Genomic DNA, 27,280 nt, shown 5'->3' on the forward strand with positions numbered 1-27,280 from the left:
AATTTAGATTGGATAGAACACAATCAAAATGAATGGCTTAACCATAGCTCAAATGAAGATCAAATCTAGTTGAGGTGGAGCAAGCAACCTAAACTCAAAATCAAATATTTTTCAAGTCCAATTTGAAGTTAATTGAATAAAATATAACGTATTGGCAGTTGCCATTTGCTACTTGGAAAAAACAGAATAAAATAATAAGAACAGAAGAAGCAGTTCAAACATATATAAAGGCAAAAATGACTAGGCTTTAATAACAAAATTACAATTATAAAGAACAGAAACAAACGAGTAATGGTGAAATGTGCTTATGCTGCTGCTTCTATTATGCCGAATACAACATATTCTAACATCAAAATTTACTTTACAGGCACTGAAAAGAATGGAAAATCCACTGAAAATCATTACAGATAGTCTTTACAACCTCAGAACAAAGGTTCAAGGGGTAGAAAGCTTTGGTGAAGAGAAAAAACGCAGGTAAGAACAATAGAATTTCTCATCACCTAAAAAGCAAGCGAGTCAATCAGAGAAGGCAGCAGCAACCAATTGCAGAGGATCTGCGCATGACATCAAAATAAAGTAATATAAATTATCAAGTCATTGGTCCAAGGTGAAACTTATTAACCTTTCGACGAGTCTAAACTGGTCTGCCAATCCTTTGATATCTCTGTATATACATTCTTCTTCGCCGCATCTGCTCCCAACGATTGGTTCAAGGGTAGCTAGCTTCCATGATTTATAATCCGACTGATCTTCTCTGAGCAGTTGGCTACCAATTGAAATGATTTAAGCATCTCTCAAAAATTGTTAACCCAATTAATCTGTGATGAGCGTTGAGGCTGATGATAGACACCAGGAGGACCGGCAATTTCTGAAGCTCCATTAATGGCCTGAGACTGATGTAATAAGGGATGTACGGAACCCGCGGCAAGAGATTGTGATGGGTGATAGAGACCAGTGAATGCTGCTGCATGCCCTGCTTGGGTGGGAGCAAAAGCAACAGGCTGGCCATGGGAAGGGACGTTATAGAAAGAACCAGGCTGTAAAGTAGAAATGTCTCTGCCAGGAGGAGAAATCCAGACAGTTGAACCTTCAGTCTGCAAGTTGAAAGCTAACTGAGAATTAATAGTGCAAAGAAGAATTTTAATCTGAACAATACAAAATCAGCTCAAAACACCAATATCAAAAGTTTTTAGATTGATTGTCGATTTAAAATCAACTGTAAGTCTTTCACGTCTGGACTTGGAACTGGCAATCAAGTCTTAAAACATCAAAAATAATTAGTAAAGATATCCTAGAGAAATAGTCATTTAATAGACCAAGCTATCTTGCTGGAGCCAATCGTTTAAAAACAATAACAGATTAGCTGAAGAAATGCCTTTGTGATAAAGGCTTGATGATGTTGTTGTTGTATCTTCTCAGTCTAATTTTTAAGAATAATCAACAAGAAAAAAACGTATGTAGAAAATCTCCTCTGCGTTAGAGAAATAACAGCACAATGAATGTATCTAAAGGAAGGTACCTGTTGTCCAGCAATGAACACATAGTTTTCCTTGAACTGAGAAGAAGATAGATCTTCACTAGTAGTTGAATTTCCGCCACTAACAACCGAACTGTAACCTGCAGGATTCATACCATATGTCCCTTGACCAGTAGAACCAGAGTTTGTTGCAGTCTTGTACTGAGAAACGGTATATTTGACAGGTGCGGTGCCAGCCGTAGCGGTCGGAGGTGGATATTGGCTTCCAATTGGAAGCTGTTGGGGGAATATGGCAGCATTTCCTAAAAAATGGTGAATGGTTGTAGGAGGAGCGTAAAATGGAGAAAAGTATTGATTATATAGATTGTAGTTAGGCTGATAATGGGATATATGTACACCAGCAGGCTGCCGAAAGACAGGAACTGGCTGCTGGCCAGCAGCAACAGAAGTCTGCAATACTCCAGGGGTTTGAGCCACAATAGGAGTTGGTCCAGTTGAAGATAAAACCATAGAATTACCACTCTGTACAAAAAAGTATATGTAAATATCGACAACTCAGAAACAACAAATGAAGTCAAAGGAAAAGAATGAACCAACCAAATCTAATCCAATAAATCAAAAAAGTGAGATATGTGTTCAATAAAAGCATTCCACAATAACTGAAGGTCCACCAGTGAAACCAAGTACCATAATTCGACAACAAGCATTTCCATATCCTAAATGGTAAAGAACTAAAGAATTAAGTCAATGAAAATACTTGACAAACGTTTACATAACAAATCCCAAGTAATGATAACATTAAAAGATGACATAAAACTTCATGCTGGACAAATCAAATTTAAAAAACAAAAAAAAAGAACTGGCTTTTGATGACCTCTCAAACTTATATGAAATCATATAAAACACAAACAAGATATATCAAGTGAAAACATTATCAAAGTAGATTAAACTCTCATGGAAGTTGTGACAATTAAAAAACTAGTCAGTAGATGAAAAATAAAGAGACCTCTTGTGGAGCTTGGCTAGTCTGGGAAGGTAAGATTGCAATGTTTCCGTTGTATTTAGGAACAGCACCCGCTAATAGAAAAGGAGAGAAACGACCATCACTAGCAGCAGTGGGCCGATAGATTGAAGCATAATAGTTCGTAGAAGGATCAAAAGGTTGTGGGACCTGCAATAAATAGTTATTAACGAAAAACATTTTAATACTAGAAAGAAAAACTAACAGGAAATATAATTGACTCATAATAAATATAAAAAGATTGAAAACTACTGTCAGATCAAATGTTTTTGAAATCTAGATGCACAATATCACACTAATTATTTTAAAAGAGTGTCATCTGAATTATAAAAATAATAGCAATAGATAGAATTTCTCTCATGCAGATATATAAGACAAGTTTTCAATCCAACTAATAATAATCGTTCTTTACTAATGGCTTTCCACTTACACAAGAAGATAATTTTCTCATTATAATCATGCTTCTTTACTAGTGCTCTATTATGTCCATAATACTTTCACTGGGTTGGCAGAAAGTCTAGAGGCCTTGAAATCGACTCAATTCCTGGAATTCCTAGCAGTCAGGTTGTGCACTTTCAACTCAATAAAAAAGGGCTTATCTAATCATGAGGATCTTGCCAATACAATATATGGGCAGGGGTTCACTAATGAAGACTTACCCCTCTGCATTTGAAACTATGACCTCGAAGGTCATAATGGAAGCACCTAAACTTTGCTGAAGAGCATGGCCTCTACTTCTAACTCACATATAAAACTTCAAAAACTAAAAGTTTAAACCATTGCTAAGTAAAACCTCACAACTGAAATTTTGATAAGCAAAATTAGTTGCTTGTTACCAAAAAAAGTGATCAGCATGCATGTATACATAGTATAGAAAATGAAGTTACTTGTTCATGTCTGCCAATCAGTTAAATATATAAAAGGCCAGATGTTTGTTAGTGTTCAACTTTTTATTCAAAAATATGTCCTTGGCCTAGTTTTTGTATTACATTCAGATTGTATTAGCTATAGGAGTGAATGCAACCACATTGGAGTTGAAATTCAAGGTTTAAATAGTGAAAAAAAGCTATACACAAAAAAAGAAGAAGAAGAAAACCAGCTAAGGGCTCACCACTCACGAAGAAAGATAATTAAGTGGCTACAAAATAGCATGTTCTTACACCTAACAATCTAGTGCTTTTAACAGTATGAGGAAACCACAATAATATTTTCTTATTAAAAATAATAGACCAAAATGTTCAGATTCATCCTTAAAAATAACAATTCATCTAGAAAAGCTATTCCTCATTTAGTCTAACAATTTTTTAATTTGTATCTAACAAATATTAATTAGACAATTTATTAACCTATCAGTAAGATGGGAAATTTCGGTCCATCTTCGCGCTCACCTGGCTGCCTTAAACAACACTGAAACAATTATGCAAGATTAATATTTCATAGATTTTTATAATTTTCTGAGTAAATTTTGCTTCCCATAAGAGTCCAACAAAAGAAATTATATTTAAAAACATAGAAATGTTGACCTATGCTCTATAGTCAAAAAAAATAAAGAAAGCTCAAAATCATTACCTGTCAAAGCCATACTGAGATCCTGCCGCAAATCCTGCTCAAATCCCGTCACCCATCCCTCTGCAGCGGCGCCGAACTCACGTCATGTCGCTCCCCACGTCGAGCCGTTCGTCGCACGTCGAAGCCATGATCGACGTCATTTCTCCCATGTCGTTTACACGACGCATTCGAGTCGTTAAATAGCAAAGGGAAATGAGGCCTTCGGCTCGTTCGGTTCCAGCTCTTGCCAAGCTTCCACTCCTCCGATCTCTCTCACCCCATCTCTTCCGTTGTTGTTCGGCTTTGTAGCTTCGCATAAGGCGTAGAGATCGCAAGCTCCACTCCTCCCACTCCTTCGTGCTGTCTGGCTTTGCTCGATCGACGACTTTCCCTCCTCATTGGTTCGGAAACAACGAACGGGAGCTCGCCGGCTGTGAAGCTAGCTTTCTTCCTTTCACGCGCTTCTTCGACCGATTCCCGTGAGAGAGATAGAGAGAGAGAGAGAGAGAGAGAGGGATAGAGAGAGAGTAAGAGCTCCTCCTACCTTTCACGTCCGTTCTCCGGCCTCCCTCGGGCTGCTCGACTTTGCTCTTCCTGCTCCCTTCATTCCCGCCGGCTTAGAAGGTCCGACAGTTTGATCGGAAGTGGGGAAGGGAGCCCTCTTGCTGTACAGGTAATTTTCTCCCTTTAGTAGGCTTCTTCGGCCAAGTCCAGTAAAAAAAAAGGAAATAATAAAAATATTTATGTTAATTTTGATTAATTGAAATTAATCTTAATTAATTAAGTTAATTATAATTTAATTATTTTAATTATAATTAATCAAAAATAACTTCTAATTAATTATGATTAAGTAAATTTAATCATAATTAATTATGTTATTTTTAATTAATTATAATTAATTAAATTTAATTATTATTAATTATAATTAATTAAGATTAATAAAAAGGGGGGGTTTTGCAAAGAAATGCTCCCCTTGCCTCGGTCCATGAGCCTCCACTATCAAGCCCGCGAAGGTGCGAATCCCCTAAACTAAGATTATCAATTTCGTTGTTTGCAGCGGACCGGAAAATCGCCTATACACGCCTTTATTGCACGTGATGGGATGGGACCCCGGTGCGGCATCTACGACGAGGCAGGGTCACTTATAAGCACCCCCGAGCGGGGGGAAAGCAAACTATGCATTTTTAAACAGGTACCGAAGACCCCATACACGCCTTTATTGCGCGTGGTGGGAGAAAAGAGCACGGCCGCGATGTCCTCGTCCGAGGACACCTACCCATACACGCCTTTATTGCGCGTGGTGGGAAAGACCCAGTTTTCCGTAGTTTTCCCCTAAACAGAGGAGACGCCGGGAGGCTGCCGAAATTTCAGGTGAATGTACGATCACACTCGGACCTGTTTGAACTCAAAAGAATAAGCATTGGGACTCAAATGAACATGAACTGTGGACTTGTGGACTTTTAAACTTAATTGGACCACAGGGAACTCGTACTTGAACTCGGACTCAAACTGGTGAAACTTAGAGTTGAGTCTAAATTTGACTGAATCATATGCCATATGACTTGAACTTAAACTAAGATGAGGATTCAAGCTAAATTCAAACAAGTTGACCTCGAGTGCAAAGGATTTAAATCAAACTGGCGGACATTGAACTTGAACTGTATGACATCAAGTGGAACTTGAACAATACTCGAATAGTAAGAGACTCAAATTTGACATCAAGTTGGGCTTGAGCATAAACTATACGGAATGAAAGTTTGATTTAATAAGTACTTGATCCATATAAAGAAATAACGTAGTGGACTCTCACAACAGTCTCTACGAAACAGGGTGCACCGTACCTGCAAGAATGAAATGCATCGTTGCCCCTCCTACATGCACCCGAAACCACTATCCATAAGACAAATGCCGAAGTGCTACAATAAATACTAGCTCTTTTGAGTTATTCGGGAAACTCAAACTATAAGACCTTGATGCATGAATCCCTACAAATGCCTGTTGATTGAGATGGCAATACTGGAGACCAACAATCAAAGGACCGCCCTTACAAGAAAATACAATCACCAAACCACCTGAGATTGGTGAAAGGTGGATATGATACTTATGTAAAGGACTCTCCTACGAATACTTATAGGAGGTCGCAGCAGATGCAACGGGTCCCGGCAAATATATACAAGTCGCTTGTGGATAACAACAGTGGATATATCGTAGGTACAACGAACCACTGTAGGCACAAGTATAGACATAAGACATCAAACCCACCTGAGATTGGTGAAAGGTGGATATGGTACTGATGTCAATGGGTCTTCTACAAATACCTTCAGGAGGTCGTAGTGGATACGACGATCCCCTGCAAATGGATACTTGTGGATAACAACAGTGGGCATATCTTAGGTACAACGAACCACTGTGGGCATAAGTATTGATATCACCTACGACATTGGTGGTCAAGATCTTCAAGTATTTCGGGTACAAGAACGACTCGATGTACAAAAAGTACACCCCTGGCAGAATGGAAGAAATGTTTGAACAAATTAGAATCAAACTTCTTGGTGTTCCAAAGTTTCTTCTTAGTTTTATACTTGAGAATAAAATAATTCTTGTGCCCATAAACACCTGAAATAGCAAGTCCACTACACCGAAGAGCCTAAAAGGAATTCATTCCAAATCAGCAGTCATTGACTCCAGAAAGTCCCCCCTCCCCGGTGAATGAGAAAGGGGGAGTCAACAACAAAATGAGAAGATGCCTCATGTCATCAGATCACGCCACCGGATCTGCAACCTTTGTAGAAGTAGACAAAAGGCGTCTACAAGTTACAACGCCACGCCACCAGATCTGCAACACTTATGAAAGCAGACAGAAGGCGTCCACAAACTACAATACCAAACGCCATCGGATCTGCAACACTCACACAAGCAGACAGAAGGCGTCTACAATCTACAACTCATCACCACCGGATCCGCAATACTCGTACTAGCGGACAGAATGCGTGTATAAGCTCTCAAATGAAAAGTTATGTGCATTCAAACAATAGTTATCTACACAACTACAAATATTTCAAAGTACCCCTGCAAATGCACAGTAGCTTGTATACACATAGGTACACTAAAAGAGGTATACAATTAAGAACCCGCATGGGACCCAGCGAGCGTGTTATTGGTACACACGTGACGTCTAGGGATGCTGTGCGGGTTATTAAATATGAACAATATCCTTCTAAGCAAGTAGGAGTCGACAAGGTTCAATCAAACAAATGGAAATGACCCCAAACATCCCGATGATGGCCGTGTTGAATGTTAATCTCAACCGGAGGGTTCACATATATTTTCCAAAATGCTTCCCACAAGTCCACCCAAAAAATCCAAAATTTCCAAATTCCGTCCCAAAGTCAAGATATTTAAAATTTGAAATCAATCCATCAATCACTCAAAGCAAAATCCATCCACCCTTCGCAACAGATTGCCGGGGTGGACAAATTAAAATCTACTTCTACTCACAAAGAGCCAAATGCCTAGTTGAAAATATCACTAGGATCCATAATCAAACAATCTCCTGCCAATAAGGACGTGGTACGTGTCCTCTAACCGGCGCGACGGAACCATGAGATCTTGATCGGGTCTATCATCCATTCCCCCACCATCCGCTTTAAGTGAAAGATGGTGGAAATTTCTAATTTTAAATATCAAACCTTCCAATTCCCAGATATCAAATCTTCCAACTCAAATTCCAAATCCATACCCAATGCTGCTACTATATGCCAGATAACATGTATTTACTATGTATCTGATCAATGACTAGCCTTAATCGAAAGTTCTCTCTCGTAATCGGGAGGGGTAATTAACTATAGGGGCTTGCACCTATAGGAAACCAGAACTCAGATCATAAAATCCTCGCAAAATGAGGGCGAAATCTCTGGGTAGTGTCTTATCTACAAAATCATCTGCCTTCCAAAATTTACCTCGGAACTTATCAGTTAAAACTCCCTCGCCGAATAAAAAAAAAAACGGGGAGGCCGGGGCCGAATTTTCGGAGCCCACAAGAAATAAATGTAGTTTAAATTTTATTTGATAGCTGATAGTAATAGTCCTTGATATAACATTATAATAAAATCATAAGATACCCTCTAAGCTTGTTAAAGCAACTTAGATTATCCTACTCTTATCTTAATAGTTGCCTGAAGGCCAATACAAAGAAAAAAAAATGCAAAACATTATTTTACTGCTTCGTTTGTATTTTATTTATCCATTCCCCCACCATCCGCTCAAGCTCAAAATTTAGGCTTCGTTTGGAATTATTTTCTTACTGCTTTCTAAAACAGCTTTCCGATACAAAAATTTCTTGAAAGCAACAAAACACAATGGCCGAAAGCTATCTCAAATGAAGACTTAATCTACAAATAACAATCATCTTTCTTTATATTTTGTGGATTGTATTTTATTTATTTAGTAGTTTAAATATATATAAACATCTGCTTTGATATGATTAAATATGTATTGATTTATATAAACATAATGTCTTGGGTTGTTGGAATAACATAAGTACAAAAAATAAGGTGCGTTAATAAAATAAATCAATTAAGTTAACACTAATATTAACTAAATTCTACTAAAAAGCTCTTAAAAAGACCAATAAAATGATATTTCATGTTAAAGAAATTAGTTTAAAGGCATTAAATAAATTTAGGTAACAATATTTTAAAGTTTTTTTAATTTGTTAATTTTGATATAATGAATTTTACCTGTCATTAATGGTCAATAAAGAAATGAGATGTCTCATTAAAATTCACATGGATAGTTAATAGATGAGTACTCTTAGCATGAGTTCACCATAAAAAAACGTATCAATAACACAACAAATCTTTTAGAGCTAATGGGTAATATGGCTTCCCCAACTAAGCATGCTATAGTTAACCATTTAGTTACAATAATGATACTATTAATCCATACAATTTATTCATATAATAAATGAATTAAAAAATTAAGAAACTCTTGTATGTTTTTTTATTAATTTATTATTAAGATTTCACTTTCTTATCAAGTGCAATGCAAGGAATAAACAGGTTAGCACACTCAAGAAGAAAATCCAATTTTCAATGCCAAGGTAGAGAGTTTGAAAACATTTTTAAGTTAACTAAGAAAACATCCCAAACTCAAAAATGGGAAAACCTCTACATAAATAACTAGTTGTTTGAAGGAAAAAACACAATATATCTCTATCAATTAAAAAAAGGAAAGAATCTTTTACAAGAAAATATTTCTATTTACCAATAAATTGTAGAAATCCATGTTGATTTTTCTTGACAGTTACCAACAAATTGAACTATGTCCTAAAACTAAGCCATGTAATGGAATTTTCAGATCATATTCATAAACAAGAAGATCAAATTTTTCAAAGCTAGCCTGATTGCATGGCAAGCGAAGAAGAATGCAGAAAAACAAAAAGAAGTGCCTAAAGAAAGTTTTCCAATATATCTAGCATAAAAAGACTTGATACTATCAAGACTAACCTTGTTATAACCAAATTATAAAATACTTAGCCAGAACGATAACATTACCAGTAGCTGAAACCTTTAAAAACTTGAGTGACAATATTCTAAGTTTCAACAAGAACATTACCAAACGCCAAAAAAAAAAAACTTTAACGTTGACATAAATCAACAAATGTTGAGAGAAATAACCATAATCTGTTAAACAAGGAAATATGGACATTGCTAGTAGCAACTTTTCATCAAAATCAAATCCATACAATCAACTAATTCTGAATATTACAATAAAATAACAATGATTAGGCATGTAAAAGCTAACACTAAAAGCTGAAAATTAAGTTACAAAACAAGTGAAAGAAAATTATTTTTCAATGTTTTCCACAGCTGGTTATACCTGATTTGAAGTATCATTTATATGTTATGTAATCAATGCAGGAATCACACTAACATCAAAGACAAAAACACTAAATTTCAGAAACAGAAATATGAAAACCAGAGATTCAAGACTCACAACAAAGCCTGGAAGGCGGGCAGTGTCCCGTGCATGTATGTCTGCAGCATCAAATGTCGAAAAAGGGCTGCCAATCTTTTGTGGCGCTGACCCAAAGTTTGAGTATACTGGTGCAGCATGAATAATGGAGCGTTGAGATGGTTCTGTCACCATAGGCACCTCTGCTTTTGATTGATCAAAATCTGCAACCGGAGATATAATTGAAAGAATGTCGACAGCGCTTGATTCATGATTTTCAGGCCTTTCTAGTTGTCGGTCATCTGAATAAGTGTTTCCTTCAGCAACTGGAGATTCATCTCTAGAACTGGCATACAGCAAATAATTTATGAAAATCAGCTAAAATAACCTCCCCATATAGTGGGATAAAATAACATCATGCAAGCAAGAGAAAGTACTTCAAAATATGCAACATTTTCATTCATTGCGGATCTTATTTTCTTTTATTGGATGGGAACAGGTAGAGAGATAACTTTATTCACTGGCATGTTCGTGCATCAACAGAAGAAGCATTTATTCATAGAAACAGCAAATTGTCGCAAAACATCAATGCCAAAATGTTCACTTTAGTATGGTACCATCCACAATGGATATTACCATAAGGTAGTAAGAAAGCCAATCCTTAAATGTCAACCAAAAAAATACCAATAGAGAGACAACCATGTCACCATACAGTCTTTCATAGCGCTCAGGATCAGACAACCTTTTGTGCATTTTTTTTAATTAGCACGCAACCAATTCTCTTCAAAAACTCAAGCCATTGTTTGCAGTTGAATTGAAGCACTTATAGAAGGAGAGGTAGGAAGAAAAGGTACAAGAGCACACCAATCGATTACGTTAATAAATTGCTAAACTTAGTTTAACCAAGTCATTGGACTCAGATATGCGCCATCCTCATTCAATGCTCAAGCCTACAAAGCAGGGCTCAAGTAAACCACCCGCACTTGCAAATCTAAGACCCTCAACAAAATAATGCAAAGTACTTGATGAAAGACAACTTAGATTGTAAGGTTCCTAATGCCTGAAAATCACATGAATCAGAATTCGAATTCTTTCAAAGACCGTTTATTAAAATAACCACTCCTATTAATTGAGCTAAATAAGGAAATAAGAGAAAATTAAGTTAAAAATAATTCAATAATCATTTAAATAGAAAAAAAACTCTACAAAAATTTTGAAACCATTTAAAAAAACCTAATCAAGAATCATCTCACAAAAAGAATGTGAAATCAATCACGCTTGGTATAGAAAAAAAATAAGGCAAGAGATTGCTAAACATGAAAAGTCAAAAGTCGTCCTAGTACAGGAAAATGACTTATGGAAAAAACAGTGATCACACTTGAAGGAATTAACATCTAACCAAGCACATAAATTTGAACATGTCAGATAACCAAAAGCATCAATTGCATTCCTAATATGTAAAGGTTATCAATCTCTAATTTTCATGAAAACAATTTGAACAGAAAATTCATAGTAGAAGCATTAAAGCCTAGTTAAAACAACTGTCATAATAATCCGGTATATAAGCATACAGAAGATACACAGAAATAAAAATATGAAGCACTAGCATGACAATGCACAAGTTTTGAAAACCACGCTTCCTGGTATCATACCTAAAGGCCACCCACCTCTGCAACATTAAAAAGTTGAATAACAGTGCTCCAACCGCAAATAGCCAGAACATCTAAGCCGCAAATCAAAACAATACAAAGACTAAACCGAACAAAAGCAGAATATGAACCAAGCTAATGAATCAAAAGAGTAGAGAACACATCATATTCTCATTGATCACATCATTACAAGCATGTTAAATAAATAAAACCTAAGATAAAATAAAACATTAGGAAACAAAAAAATTTAAATTAGAAATAGATTTTTTTTAAAAATGACCAATTTGCTTGTTCAATCATATAAGATTTGTGTTCTCAACAAATATAAACTATCATATCACCATTTAATTAATTCAGCTTGAAAATTTTGGCTACGAAAAATTAGTACTTGATATTCATCAAGAAATCAAGACATAATGTTGTATTTCTTACAATGCAATCCAGAATCATCACAAAGAAAGTATGTCAAACCAATGCACAAGATATATCTGAAATTCAACATTAGTAGTGGAATAAATTTGATCACCTAAAATTGCAAAGAAACAAGATTCATAAAATTATCCGGTATAGTGTTGAATGTGACGCGAGGAGATTCAAGGAGAGAAGAATCCATTGCAATGGTTAATGTCAGAAGTTCCAAGATTTTGTAATTTATAATAATTTATCTGTGATTTGAAGCACGAACCCCAACACTAGACATAGAAACAACCCAACAAAACATGGAAACAAACCAGCCGGACATGGGCACAAGAAAACCATAAAAAATAGGACATAAAAAACCATGCACACTATGTTTTCTTTTGAAAAATAAAATATAAATGTGTAGTCAAAACAATAGCACCTTAACCATCATAAAAAACACAATTTAGAAAACTAGCTTCTTGAGAATAAAAACCAATCACCATCATTACATGTTTGATGTTTCAAACTTGTCAGGATGTGTCAATAATGCTTAGGTATGTCTCAATCTTGTTCAACCGTAATTCTAAAATGAAACACATCAAATATAAAATCCAATGTGTTGTACACATGGTGAGCCATGTCGAAGGCATGTCCATGTCTAATAAATTTTAGCATGGACACGAAAGGCTTCTTGAAGTGTCAATGCTTCATATGCTAAATGATTTTAATTGGGCGTCTTTATTACATTTAATTTTTTAAAGACTTCTACAGTAAACCTTTCAAGATTCAAATATAACATTACCTTATCACAAGGTTTAAAATACACACAACTCCTACCCACGTCATCAATAACTTATAATTGGCATAATTAATAGTCAATTTCCTACTAATAGGTTAATGCAAGTAATGCATATATCATGTAAATTATAGCTCAAATTCATTTCGCACAAACTAAATAGAAAGCTCAAGAAGATCTATAGGCTTTATAGGTTGAAAACTTATAAATATTTCAAATAGTTTCATTCTTATAGATCTAGTGACAAATGAATTGCATGCAAACTCAAAAATAAATAATAAAAAAACCAAACTAGATGCATGCTTCTTAATCAATCAATGTAATAATCGCCCAACTCCAAGTTATTATATTAGTTTATTCATCAGTTTTTAGGTTAAAAACAAGTGAATTTTTTAATTGGATACCCTTCTTTTTTCAATAAGTTTTTTAAAAAATAACTCATGAATATTGCATTCCTGTAAAACACAATGATTTTAGACAATTCATGCAATTTAATCATTTCATTGAAACACCATTTAACAATATGAGAAACAATCAACATTTTATGATATGGAATGAAAAGAGACATTTAAAAATTATGAATTTCCTGTCTATTAACATGATATTATGACAATAGAAGCAGAAAAATAAATAACTCCAACTGAGAAAAAATGTGGTAGGCATGGGGATGAAGGGGAAGAGAGAAAGAACAATAAACAGCATAAAAATATTATTAATAATCACAAGAAACAAAGCAAAGCCCGCAGTATTTCAATTCCCACAAGTCTAAAACTAAAGAAGCGTCTATTCTTTCTTAAAAGTCATACATCTTATAAGTCAACAAAAACATGCACTAACGTAGTGGATGAAACTAAAACGAAGACCGTGGTTTTATGGCATTTCGGAAAATTAAATTAATAATACGGTAATAAGAAATTTTTTTTTCTTTTTTTTTAATTCAGGAAATAGAGTTTAAATCAGCACAGTTTAACAATACAAAGTAGCTAAGCAAATGTCGGCTAAAATTTTAAAAAGCAACTTTGTTCATATCCACGATAAATTTTGGAGATACATTCACTCCCATCTCACTCCTGTATGATAATTTGAAGAATCAGCAGAGTCCCCAGCTAAGCCAAGGCTCCATTCAGATATAATTCAAATATCCTGTCTTTCTGGGTGAAATACACAGCTACTCACAATAACCAGGAACATTGCTGAAGATATTCCCATTCGTAATCAAAATCTCAAAGAAAACCTAATTAAGGATTTAAAGATATCAATATTTAATGTCCAATAGTTATAAAAGTAAGCATCGTGCACTCTCTTACCCTACCAAATATATGCAACACTCAAATGCTAATGCTCGTCCCTGTATTTGCAGCACACATGCAACAGCGTTAGGCTTATACTAGCGAGAGCACTGAATAATAAATGATGTCAAAATTAGATTGCAAGCAACAAAACTTTGAAGCATCTTACCATGATGGAAGCTGTTCAACATTTTCATCAACCTCTCCAGATAACTCAGATGGTTCTTCAGGGCATTTAATTTTTTCAGGTTCAATTTTTAATCCCATATCCAATCCAAAGTTCGAACCAAAACTTCCAAAGCTCAAGCCGGTTCTTTCAGATTCTGGGACTTGTAAATGATCTGGAATGATAACATGTTGGGCGTCTGACAAACACAGGTCCTCCAAATTCAGTACTTCTTTAGATATATCAGAAGGCATCGAATCTGCTGCATGCAAAAAGCAAGAAACAGCCTCCTCGCTTTCTTTCCCTTTGCTGAGGTCCACACCAGAGATGCTACGGACTTGAGAGCTTGGTGATGGGTTTACATTTGTGGATTTAGGTTTCCATTCCATCATAGGACCAGCTGTTTAAAGATATAACGGCAGTCAAACCAAATGCTTAAGATTCACAAAATAAGAAATAAAAAAGGTAATACTTGTATGCAAGAAATAGCAATTCCAAGAAAGAGTATTGAATCTCTGTAAACCGCATCTCTCCATATAACAAGCAAAATCTAAAGGCATCGAAAAGATGCACTCTAGCAACAAAAAAATTAAAAATCAAACTCCTAGAGTTTGGACGGCAATAATATCTGAAATCCAAAGCAAGAAAAGTCTTAATGTTAAATGGACGCCTCAAATGTGTGTTACATTAATTAGTAATTTCTCTCTACTTCAACCTATCATGGAAGTTGAAAGGGTTTTATGAGTTTACGATTCTATTTTAATTTATTATTATTATTATTATATTTTTCTGAGTTTACAATTCAATTCCAACCACAATAGGAAGAGTTTAGGTTTAGCCATAGGGCCAGATATGTTTGAAGTCTTAAAATGACTGGCTTATCTCTGCCTTCAGCAACCAAAAGAAAATCCTAAAGTAGATACTTAGTGAAATCTCCTAAGATAACTACTTGAGCAAATAAAGCACTTTTCAGCTTTATTGAAGTCGCTAGAAGCTAATTTATCACTAAGTTTTAGACAATTAAGTATTTAATTATTTAAGCTCACTTTACTGATCCTGGAAGGGCAATTTTCAGCAAAACAATAGATCTATTCACATCTGATGTCTCAAAATGATCAAACGGATGAGTTATGATGCTCACTCCTATAACCAAAGCTTTTAATTTATTAAAACATGAATAATCCCCCAATTTCCCCACCTTCCACCAACCATATTGGTAATTTGGGTCTCGTTGCTTGCACATGACCTTTGAACATAAGGCATGTCAAAGGCAAAGAAAAAATGTTAACCTTATTATAAATTATTATGAACAATGGAAATGTGACAAACAAGTGCATGTTAGTGATTCTAGCCAATATACTCTTCCTTGATGCCAGAAAAAGGTGAAAAAAATAAACAGCAGAAATGCACCATCTAACAGTTTATTTTATAGAACTCGATAGAATATGGTAAAAAGGTGAATTTATATGCCCATACGTACTGAAGTGAACAAGTTGAGCCAAGCTCAGCCCTACATATAGAGCTCAAGCCCCTGAGACCCTCGTCATTTATATTTTCTAATGTGGAGGGGGAGAGCCATTTACTATCATGGTCATGGGGAAAAAGAGTGACAAGGAGAGATGGTAACAGAGGGTTGTGACCAAAATGGAGAAAGTAAAATCACAATGACAATAAAGATCTAAGTTAAGTTTTCATTTATTTTGTTTCAAACCTTGTTTGTTGACCCAAGAAATGAATAAATTTAAAAATATACTTAAATTTATTTATTTTACATAAATTAGCCAGCCTATCAAACCGCTGAACCAAGTCAGGCCCAGATCTATCTAGAGCTCCATAAGAATACTTGGAAACTCGAGCACAGTTTACCATCTAAATACCTTGCAGCCCATGAGCCCAGCTCAAACAACCTCAACCAAGTTACAACCTTAGCCTATTGTAGGTGTCAGGTGTGTCTGGCTTTAATTGGAGGAAGAGGATGTCTGCCTGATATGTTGAGCATATAGATGATATGTTCGTATGTGCTAGGCGTAAACAAATAAACAGCATAATGGCCCTATAGCAATAAGTTATCCAAAAAATAAACATTAATAATTCTAATGTGTATGAGTTGATTCAGCAGAGAATAATACCCTTCAAAGATGTACTTGCATGTTGCGAGCGGTTGCCATAGTTACTAGATGGCCTACTACTAGAGGCACCCACAGTAGCATTTGAAGGTGCGGACTGAAATGCATCAAGAACTTGCGTTCCCTCGACTTCCAGCGAGTTCCCAGAAACTCTGCCATTGACAAAAGAATGTTTTTTTTCTAAAGAACCTCTTTCATTTACAAATGACAACACAGAACCACCACCATTCTGAGAAATAACTGAGTCAGCATTTGCTTCCTGTTTGACAGCACCCACTGATGCTGGGATGCTCGCATCGGGAGATGGAGCTAGAACGGGTTCTAATTCTGAGGTATTAACTCCTGCAGAAGATGTTATGGTAATAGATGATAAAACCTGATTGGTGCTTGGTGCCGAGATCTTTTTCTGAAAAGAAATTCTGCTCGTCTTGCTTTCAACAGCTGTTCGTTCAACTGAATGGCCGTCACTGCAACTTGTATCATCAGCTGATAAACGCTCAGCTTTGCTTAGTCCATTGGGCAGATCAACCATCGATCTGAAAATGAAGAGCAAGCTCAAGTCATGGTCACATAAATAGATAAGCAAATAATACATTAAAACTTATTTTAACTTTAGCTAAAAATGATATGATGATAGAAAATTATCTAGGAAAAGGAACTAATAAGATTCTAAGATATGATAAAAAATAGCAGGGAAAAGATTTTCAAAGTTCTCTACCATAACAATATTGCTTAATATCTTTACAAAAAATATAGACAGGAGAAACAAGATATATTCAGAAAGAATCGTACATTCTACTTCGCATAGAAATTATATTTTTAGAAAAAAAAATGCTTTCTACTTGAAAATAGTTCAAGTAACATGAGGAAAATTTACATAATTTCAGCAAACATATAAGCAAGGATTTAAAAACCGGACCAAACCGGCCGGTTCAACCAGTTGAACCATGAACCGGCCAGCCACCCAATTCTATTAACCCTTAGAACCAGTTTCGCATCATACTGTCAGCAAACCACTAGGCGCCGGTTCATAAGAACCACGCGGTCAAAATAGGAAGATTTGAGCCATCAAATGTAGAATGAATGGGCGGATTTAAGTGAGGAAACTGGAAAATAACCTACATTTATCACTATGAAGTTGTCAAGTCACATTCGTCTCCCGAGCATCACTGTGAAGTCGCATTCGTCTCCCATCTCCCGCTTTCCCTGTTGTCATGATTCGCAAACTCGAAGACGACAAAGTATAGCATTCTTCTCGAGCATCATCCGCGCTTCTTCTTTCTTCTATTGGCCATCGAATGTAAGTTTTTTCAAATTATTTTCATATTTTGATTCATTGATGTTATTTTATTTATCTTTGCATATTATTACCAATTGATCATTGTTTAAGTTAAGCATTTTGCTTCACAAGCTTCCATTTGTGAGGGTTGCTATGGGTGTTGCCCTCTTGGACCCCGACATGTCAAAGCGAAGCATACGATGGTCAATTAAATGAATCTATTTTACCAAAGGTTGTAACTTACTTTCTCTTACTAAGCAACCTTCATATATCTCCCAATTTTTACCAAACCTATACTTATCAAAAGACTTTAGTTATGCACTGTTGCTTAACAAAAAACTATTTTCTCCACGCTCCCCCCTTCCATCTGATGATCATTATGTTGTTGGTCGCACAAGAATTATTTCCCCTGCTATTTTTGGGTTTTGCTATCGTTGTGATCTTGCTATTTTTGAATGAGTGGTTTTTTTTAAATATCATTGTTAAGAGTACACATTTTAGATATCTTGGATCTATTGTTCAGAGCGATAATGATTTAAATGGGGATATTATCAATAGAATTCAAGTTTGATGGTTGAAATGGATGAATGCATGGGGCTTGTTGTGTGATAGAAAAGTCCCCCTCAAACTTAAGGGAAAATTCTATAAGATGGTGGTGAGACCTGCAATGATTTATGGTGCCAAATGTTGGCCATTAAAAGAAAAGCATAATACTAAGTTAAGTATTGCAGAGATGAGGATACTGAGGTGGATGAGTGGCTTTACCCTTAGAGATAGAATACGAAATGAGCATATAAGTGAGAAGGTTGGAGTAGCTCCAGTGGAAGATAATATTAAGAGAGTCACCTTAGATGGTTTGGTCACATAAAACGACAATCCCCGATGACCCGGTTAGGAAAGTAGAGGTATTAGATTTGACTTATGTTAAAAAAGGTAGAGATAGACCTAAAAAAACTTGGTTAGAAAATATTAGAAATGATCTTTCTTTATTAGATATCAAAGAAAACTTGACTTTTAACATGATACAATGGAGAAAAAGGATTCATGTAGCCGACCCCACGTAGTGGGACAAAGGATTGATATTGTTGTTGTTGTATCATTGTTACTTAGGATTATTTGATAAGGCTTATGAGTTCTTGTGTTTGTTTTATAATGATGTATTGAATTTGTTTGTTGGGATGTTTTGCTTACTTCACATCAGCTGGAAGACTAAGGTTTGGGGTAGACCTGTCAATATTGGACCCGACCCGAAAATCCGACCCGAACCGAAAATGTCTCACGTGCTAGAACTCAAGAAAATCAAACCAACGCGGGTCGGGTCGGGTTATTATTTGAACTATTAAACTAAGTAAGCAATTTTACCTAATATTTGATTAACCTCTTGTAAAATTATTTGAACTATTAAACTAGTTTTGATGATACAATTATCTTTTTATTATTTATATTATTATTGTATGGATTAGACAGATTCATCCAATTTCAAATTTGTTTGGTTAAGCTGCTTTAATGCATATGTGTTGCTTTGGTGTTGAGTATTTTTTTTATTATACTAATTTTATTTTTTGTGAATATCCTCCATTATCATCTTGGCACTAATTTATATAATTTGGACAGGTGCTTCTTATTGCTTCGATATAAATTTCATGGTAATTTTTTTCCTTTATGCAAGTTGATCTTCTGGATAGAGAAGCATTAAAAAAAGTTATGAATGCTCGAGATAAAGAGGAGAGCTAGTTACAAAATGAATGTATTTACTTTTAAAAATACTGCATTTATTGATTCATATGTTTGAATCTTCATATTATGATTTGTTAAACTTTTTATTATATTTATCTGATTTGGCCATCCTGTGCGGGAACCGGGAGCCACAGGATGGTCGGATCACCTTGTGCGTCAACCTAGAGCAACAAGGTGTGTCATTTGATGTTTTTGTTGTTACACTGTAGGCATCCAATCAACAAGAAAATTTTTCTAATCCTCACTAGCCAATCAAAGACGAGGTTTAATTAGTACTTTTGATTTTATCTAGAATTTTCGTGTTTTAATGTTTCATGATCATTTATTTTGTTCAATTTTAGTCAAATTGTTTATATGATTGCATTAATATAAATAGATTCTATTATGTTTAAATAAACTTAGTATTTATTACACCATCCGGTTCAATACCGATCGAACCATCGAACCATGAACCTCTCCTTCCGGTTCTTTGTTCAGTCCAATTTTCACAACCTTGCATATAAGATGCATGTCCTCACGATTTCACAGTAGTATATGAGTAAATTAAAATAGTCACGTCTACCAATATCACACAAAAGATGTAATGTGATACATCAGAATGTTACTTAAAAACATCAAGATATGCTGACTTAGTTGAGGAAGATGCATAATTTGCAAGTAAACCCTTATTATTGATTTTGAAAGGAAAATAATTCAGAATAGCACCTAGGAAGTATAATTATTACAGCAATAGCGAGGTTTAACGAAAGCAAGAATTCAGAATATACTAAATTAAACGATAGGGCATGAATATTGCTACTGCAACGGCTAATGATGAGAATTATAAACAAATATTATCAACATAAAGTTGAACAAAATGAACGGTCAAAAAAATTCCAAGCATAAATAGTATTTCTGAAACAAACAAAATAAACAAGGTACACACTAGCCTCACAAAAGAGTAAAAAAACTGCATTCCCGGAAATGGCATATAATGCAAGGAAACGAGCTTGAACAATCATTAAGTCAATAAACTGGATGCAAGGCCGTAAACATCTAAGATAATCTTAAACAAATGAGAAATAAATTTTACCAAAACTCAAATCTACACACTATACATAGCAAATGTCAGTTAAGGGGCTTTTTTTGCAGAAAATACAAGGAGATGACTAGCAGACCATGCTATGACGGAGCAGAGATATTTATCACAGTTAAGACTAATAGTTTAACGGAGAAGCTTAAAAATAGTCTTCCTTTGGTTAAAACAAGAAATGCAGAAAACCTTGAAACTGACTTGAAACCCCAAACAATCCATTCTCAAAAATAAAATCCTATATTTATTCAAAATATTGAGCTTTTACCAAGTTTTTATGTTAAACCAGGTAAAAGTTAGTGTTCAAGGTTAAAAAAAACAATAATTAAACTTGAAAAAACAACATTACAGAACCATCAACAAACAGAAAAACAGTTATACCTTGACTTATATGCAGTTGACCTTCTTTCTGGACTCACAGCCTTATAATTTGTGTTCACTGGATGGTGCAAAGATGTAATATCTTTGTCCCTGAATTGGGCGATTCCATTCCCCTTTACAGCATTCAAGTTCCTTCCAGCACCAGAATCTGCTAAGGGATAACGAGAACATAGAACTTCATGCCTTCTATAGCCAAAAAAGGTAGTCCCTCCTCTCTAAAGTTGAAAATAAACTCATATATAATCTAAATTAACCAAGTCCTTCCAAAAATAAAAAAACATTGTACATAAACTAATACAGTGGAAATCATCTTTCTACACTTAACCCAAAAAACGCAGCAAATATATCAATAATCATTGCGTAAGATCACAAGAGAAAATGCAATATTTGTTATCTGCAAGGGTGATGCAAATGATATTTTTAACAAGCAGAAAAACAGAAAAAACCCACGCATAAAAATTAATTAATCATATCTAAAGAAAACAAACGACTAAAATTAATGGAATGGGAATAATTTTTTAAAAAAATATACCATGAAAAGTATAACGTGAACTGTAGCTTCCTCGAACAGTCCTGCCCACCCGCCCTTGTTGTCCTGGCCTCCCGTTAGTATCAGCAACCTCTTTATTGCTCTGTGGAAAAATAACTATTAGCAATCTCCTATGACTATGATCATAAGAAACAATAACAAATATATAGCATAAGGTACTTTAAGAACGTCGTAAATACAAAATCAGGCTTAAAAAAATAAATTCATTTAGAATTAAACTTTGTCAAAATTTATAGATAACTATAAGAAAATATTAAAAAAATTCAAAAGTGTTCAAATTTATATGATATAAATATAACATAAAAATATTGCTTTCACGAATGTTTCAACCACACAGCTATTACCCACAGCCATAAAAATGAGTAACAACTGAGCAGACATAATTAGCAATTAACAAAGCAATTCAATAATAGATGAAATTCCAGTGATAAGAATTCTTCACACAAAAAATGACTCTTGCAAGCCACCCAAGTAGTTATAAAACTCAACAAAAACTTGGTAATAAGTGGAAAGAACTCTTGCATAACAGTATAATGCTTGGGTCAATAATTCATGCCACTTTGGCAAACATGCCTTCAATAACTTCTAAATGTAACAATTACATCAATATCCTACAATCAAAAGAATGTATTAAAAAAAAAATTGGCATAATCAACATATTTTTCATAAACCAATTTGCACGGGTGGCAAAGAGTGTGTATGCATATATGCATGGAGTAGCAAGGCACAATTTTAACCAAGCAATCAGCCAAAATATTTCCAATGATAACATAACACAAAATCTGGCATAAGCAGCGTAACAATTCTATCTAAGGTTCCGTATAACAATTCTATCATCCAAAAATGGCAAGTGACAAGTGTATTATTGGAAAACCCACACTCAAGCTTCGTTTGGGACGGATTTCTTTCAGCTTCTTAAAGCAGTTTTTTAGTACAAAAATAAAAAATTTTGTACTAGAAAGCTACTTTAAGAAGCAGAAAGAAAGCCATCCCAAACAAAGCCACAGTCTCCTCTTAGTCTGCTGCATCTTTGCAGAATAATTTTCAAGAACGAGTGACAAGGAACAAAATCACCAATTCTCAAACACTAATCAAAAAAGAAAAGCAGGCTACAAAAAGGCAGAAGGTTAAGGATAGCACTTGAAGTGCCTATCTCTAAATAGAGCACAATTAACAAACAAAAGGTTGATTCATATGGCATAAGACACGTGAAGATGCCCTCTAACAGTCACTGTTGCAGTCATTGGTCATCCATTTGAAGGAAGAAATTCAGAAAAGACTGATTAAGACTTTGGTTCGTGATCAATCCATGACTTAAACCAAATCTTCTGAATGGTGACAAAACAACATATCGCAGCTGCAACAGTTTAAACAATCTTGCAGATGATTTCAAAGCACTTCAAGGTGGAAAATACTTATGAATAAGCTCAAGTATTAAAGGGTGACAAAGCCAATGAAAGCTGGCAACTTTCTGATACGCCCTAGGGTTCCCAAGTTTGGGTTTGCCCTAATGCTCCTTCAAAGAAAAGATTTCTCCACCAAATCCAAGAAAAATAAACACAAGAGGGATGAGAGGAAGAACAAGAACCTTTTGCATTATAAATCCAAAAGAAACAAGACACAATTTGTCCACTTCGAGAAGGACAAGGTCTCCCACTACAAACCCTAAAAAACTTAGAGAAAGGAACTAAGGTGGCTAAGAGAAAACTCAATTCTTGCATAACCCTATAAATCCCCCCTTAATCCCCACTTATAGCAAGCAAAAGACCAAACCAAACCCACTAGTGGGCTGCCCAAGCTGAACCGCTCAGCTCAGGCCTGACTCGAGCCAAACCAGTCCATAAATGGACCGGTTCCGCTCAAGCCGACCCCGCTCCGCTTCGCGTCAAGCCCCGCGCCCGCGTCGCCTTCGGCGGATCGGCCCGCGCGGTCTCCTTCCCGGCCGATGTCGCGTGCTGCCTTCTCTTCTGGATGTCGATGGGTCACCGGCTCTTCCTCTGCCGGTCGGCGGCGATTCGCATCACTTTCTTTCCTATCATATAGCAAAATAGCTAACCTCTTTTCTCCACCAGTTTGAATAACAAGGTCACATTTTTGTAGATAAAACTTGCTAATAGGTAAATTACATGCATGTCCTTCAGGTTTTCACAATATGGTAATAGGTTATCCTGATATTAGAACACCCATGGGAGGTCACAATGTTTTAGAGGATTGAAATTTAGGTCAATTTCAATAACTTTCTTGTGTGCAAACATCATATAAACTCTTTGGGGAAAGTGGTATTGAACTTCTAGGAAGTGATCAAATAAAAGGAGATTGTAAGTTCAAGAGGGTTGGGTCCACGAGAAGGTTGGGCTGATTCAGTGGGATCAGATCCGTGATTTTAGGAGTTAATAGCTAGTTCTACCTTGAGCATATATGATGACAACACTTACATCACCTGTGAATTGTGGGCCAACTCAATTAAACTACATTTGACACTATATAGTTATCAAAATAGCAAGCACGCACCAGCCACAGCCACTTTTCAAGATTTTCATGGGGCTTATTCATCCATAAAAATATCCAAAAGAATAAGAGCACAATACAGGATGAAAAATCGAACTTAAGTTTATATCCTCCATGCCTAGAGGGGGTCTTCAATAATTTCCTGGACATTATGAATAGGCCTGCTAAAAAACAAAGCCTGAAGGAAAGTATGTAATGTATAATTTTTATTTAGTTAATCCTCTTTAATAAAAATAAATTGATTAATTTTTCAAAATTATATTCATAATGTCAATAATTATGTTTAGTAAGGCATTAGCTAACTTTGCGTATGGTGACCAAAAACAATTACTCTATCTGATAAAGATATGATCCATTCAATATAATTAACTTATGAAATCAATGTGAACAAAAGAGTTTAGCTTTATATAGAGTGTCATCTAGGGGCATAAGTGAGCCGAGCCGGCTAGTTAATGAGCTCATGAGTCTAGCTTATCAAGCAACAAGTTTATGCTCGAGCTTATATTCGAGCTCGTATATTAAACAAGCTCGAGCTCGAGCTCAAGCTCCAGCATAAGCTTGGTTTGGCTCGAAAGCCCGTTGAGCCACTCGATTAAATTAAAATGTATTTAATAATTAATTTAAATTAGCATTATATAATATATATTCAATAATTTTAAATTAATACTATATTAAAATATAAAAATTCAAAAAAATGATTTTTTTATTTAAAATTAAAAAACCGAGCTTAACAATCGAGTCGAGCTCGAGCTTTCTAAACGAGCTCGAGTAATCGAGTCGAGCTCAAGCCTATGAATTTTTTTAACGAGTCGGGCTCGAGCTTAGTAAACGAGCTCGAGCCGAGCTTAGTAACAGCTAAACAAGCTTGCTCGATTAGGCAGATAATCGACTCAACTCATGTACACCCCTAGTGTCATCAACATCATCATCATTAGCCTAATCCCAGCTATGTGGAATGATAATCAGATAACCCAATGTCTATTAGTAAATACTTCATGAAACATATGAGTAAAATTAATACTTATTCTTCATATCAACTTCCTCTTCTTTTCAGTTTTAGTTATAAAAATTTAGAATCCATAAATCTTCACTGATTTCCAGGCTTTAATAGAGGTTCAAATGATTTAAAATGGTCCTACAATTACAAAAAGAAAATTATGAGTTGATGCATCACATAATATTACTCGTTTTGGGGCAACACTAGTTGACAATTCAGGAGATTAGCTGGCACAGGAAAATGTTTCTTTGAATAGAACAAAGGGGAAAGTTATAACATGAATTAAATTTATAAATAATTGAAATTGGAAAAACAAACAAAGGAATGAAGAAGCAGAATTTAAATTCACATTCATTGCTTCTAAACCATGCTAACTCAGATGAACATTCATATCTCTCTTTGCAATCCAAAATCCATGGAAGGATCAAAAGTCAGAACAAGAAAAATAAATGAAGGTGTAACTTCTTGCATAGCCCTCAACTTGAAATGTGAAATTCATATATATAGTAAATATCAACTTCCCAATCATCCTACTCTAAGAAAGATAAGTGCTAATAAAAACTAAATCTAACAAAATAAAGGATATATTCTAAGTAACCAACCAATAACATCTAATAATACATGTGTATGAGAATCCAACGAGAACTTTTTCAGGAATTTCAAGTGAAGGAATAAAGAGTCAGATAAGCTTGCAGGTTAGAGCATGGGCATAAGGAAAAACATAATTTAATCCCAAATACTTAGTATTTATGGGAAAAAAATAACAGTGCAAAGGATGATGCTTACGCAAAATGTCATGCCAAATGTTTTACTATTGCAATTGAATTCCAAGATACAAAAAAGTAGGAAAATGGAAGAAGTGGTGGATAATAATAAGTAATGGAACCTTAGCATGTCAATCAGTAAGGAAGAACCTAACAAGCATGTATAGAATTGAATGGAAGACAATAATGAGGGGTAAGTGTTACCTCTTTTCGCTTATCACACTTTCTCCTGACCTCATGAAAGGTATCTGAAATATCAAAAAGTAGCTCTCATCATCAAAATCAATAACTAAGTTAATAGAATAACTATGTTCATTCTTCCAAAATATTTACCTGCAATAGCCACCCAACTTACAATGTGTTTTGTCATACACAATTTGCACATTAAAAAACAATTAAAAAATTTGAATAAAAATAAGCAAAGGTGCTTCTAGTTTTAGGATAACTGAATCAAAAGAAAAAAATGTTGAAAGTAATTATCAAACTCAACTCATAAAAACAAAAAATAGACAAATAAATGGTGTCAGTAATGAACACAGCATAAATATTCATGACGAAAGTCCTATAATAATGAAAAAGCCTCAATCAAAGAGGATTATGCATCATGAGATAAAACAATTACATATCAAAATTCAAGTTCAATTTATCATCATTAACATAAACTAGAACTATTCAAGTAAATGAAAATTAGGTTATCATGTGGTGAGATAATTGACTTTTTATTTGTTTCCGACCAGTCCACAACCCGACTTCCTCAACCGGTTAGCATATTCCAACCGATGAAAACCCGCAAAGCCACATAATCTTTACTAACACAATGGGTGGAATCGTCAGATTCATCCACAAAACATTGAGGCTAACCAGAAATAATGATTGCAGTAAAGTGGAGCACAAAAATAGCATCAACAAGAGCCATGGACAAATCTCATAGGCTTAACTTTAATAAAGCAGAGCAAGAAATCCAAAATATCTTATTCGTTAACAAAATTTAAAAACAGGGTAGTAAAAACATAGCCCAATAATTGCGAGCGCGTATTTAAACCCCAGATCCACATGTTCCACGAAAAACAGGAAGAAATAAAGTCCAGTAGGGAGAATTAAAAAAACGTAGATCCAAAGCTTGTTACAAAAAACTAACTTTGCAATCAAATCAAGAAATCTCGTTGACACAACAAAAACCCATATCCAAAACATAGCAAACAAGCCAACAATTCCTAGCGAGATTAAAAGGACGAAGCGCCGACAAAAGCAGAATACTTTGATACAGAAGAAAAGTATCCAGAGAGAACCCTCGAGAGAAGAGGTTGCTGCGACCTTGAAAGAGTAGCTTCTGAGCGGTTTCATTGGGATCCATGGAGCACTCCTTGAGCATTGAGTATATTTCTTCATCACTGTGGTTGCCTGCGATCTCCTTAATGTTTTGGATCGTCTTCCGCACGCTGCTGGGGATTGAAACCCTAGAAACGGCGCTCATCTTCGCGCAGAGAGGGAAGCCGACGGAGATCAGTGCAGGAGCGTAGGGTAGGGCTGTCCGAAGAATTACAGGCAGAAAGGAGACACTTC

At 35.2% G+C, this 27,280-nt stretch overlaps 1 protein-coding gene across 3 annotated transcripts; it reads right to left on the minus strand.

Moving 5' to 3' along the window:
* Positions 1–225: 225 nt before the first annotated feature.
* Positions 226–27,280, minus strand: LOC110116488 (GBF-interacting protein 1-like). Of its 3 annotated transcripts, none has more exons than XM_020850059.2 (10): positions 27,032–27,280; positions 25,922–25,965; positions 21,431–21,530; positions 20,899–21,046; positions 16,433–16,965; positions 14,307–14,703; positions 10,044–10,347; positions 2,484–2,648; positions 1,520–1,999; positions 226–1,094 (listed from the first exon to the last, which is right to left on the minus strand). In XM_020850059.2, exons 1-10 carry the CDS (start codon positions 27,189–27,191, stop codon positions 795–797), a joined length of 2,631 nt encoding a protein of 876 aa, XP_020705718.1. In that variant the 5' UTR covers positions 27,192–27,280; the 3' UTR covers positions 226–794. The 3 variants fall into 3 exon arrangements, with proteins under 3 accessions (XP_020705718.1, XP_020705717.1, XP_020705719.1); XM_020850058.2 differs by having other exon boundaries at positions 20,899–21,049; XM_020850060.2 differs by having other exon boundaries at positions 20,899–21,049; positions 27,007–27,280.

This window comes from Dendrobium catenatum, unplaced genomic scaffold (assembly GCF_001605985.2).
Source record: "Dendrobium catenatum unplaced genomic scaffold, ASM160598v2 fragScaff_scaffold_370, whole genome shotgun sequence".
NCBI lineage: Eukaryota > Viridiplantae > Streptophyta > Magnoliopsida > Asparagales > Orchidaceae > Dendrobium > Dendrobium catenatum.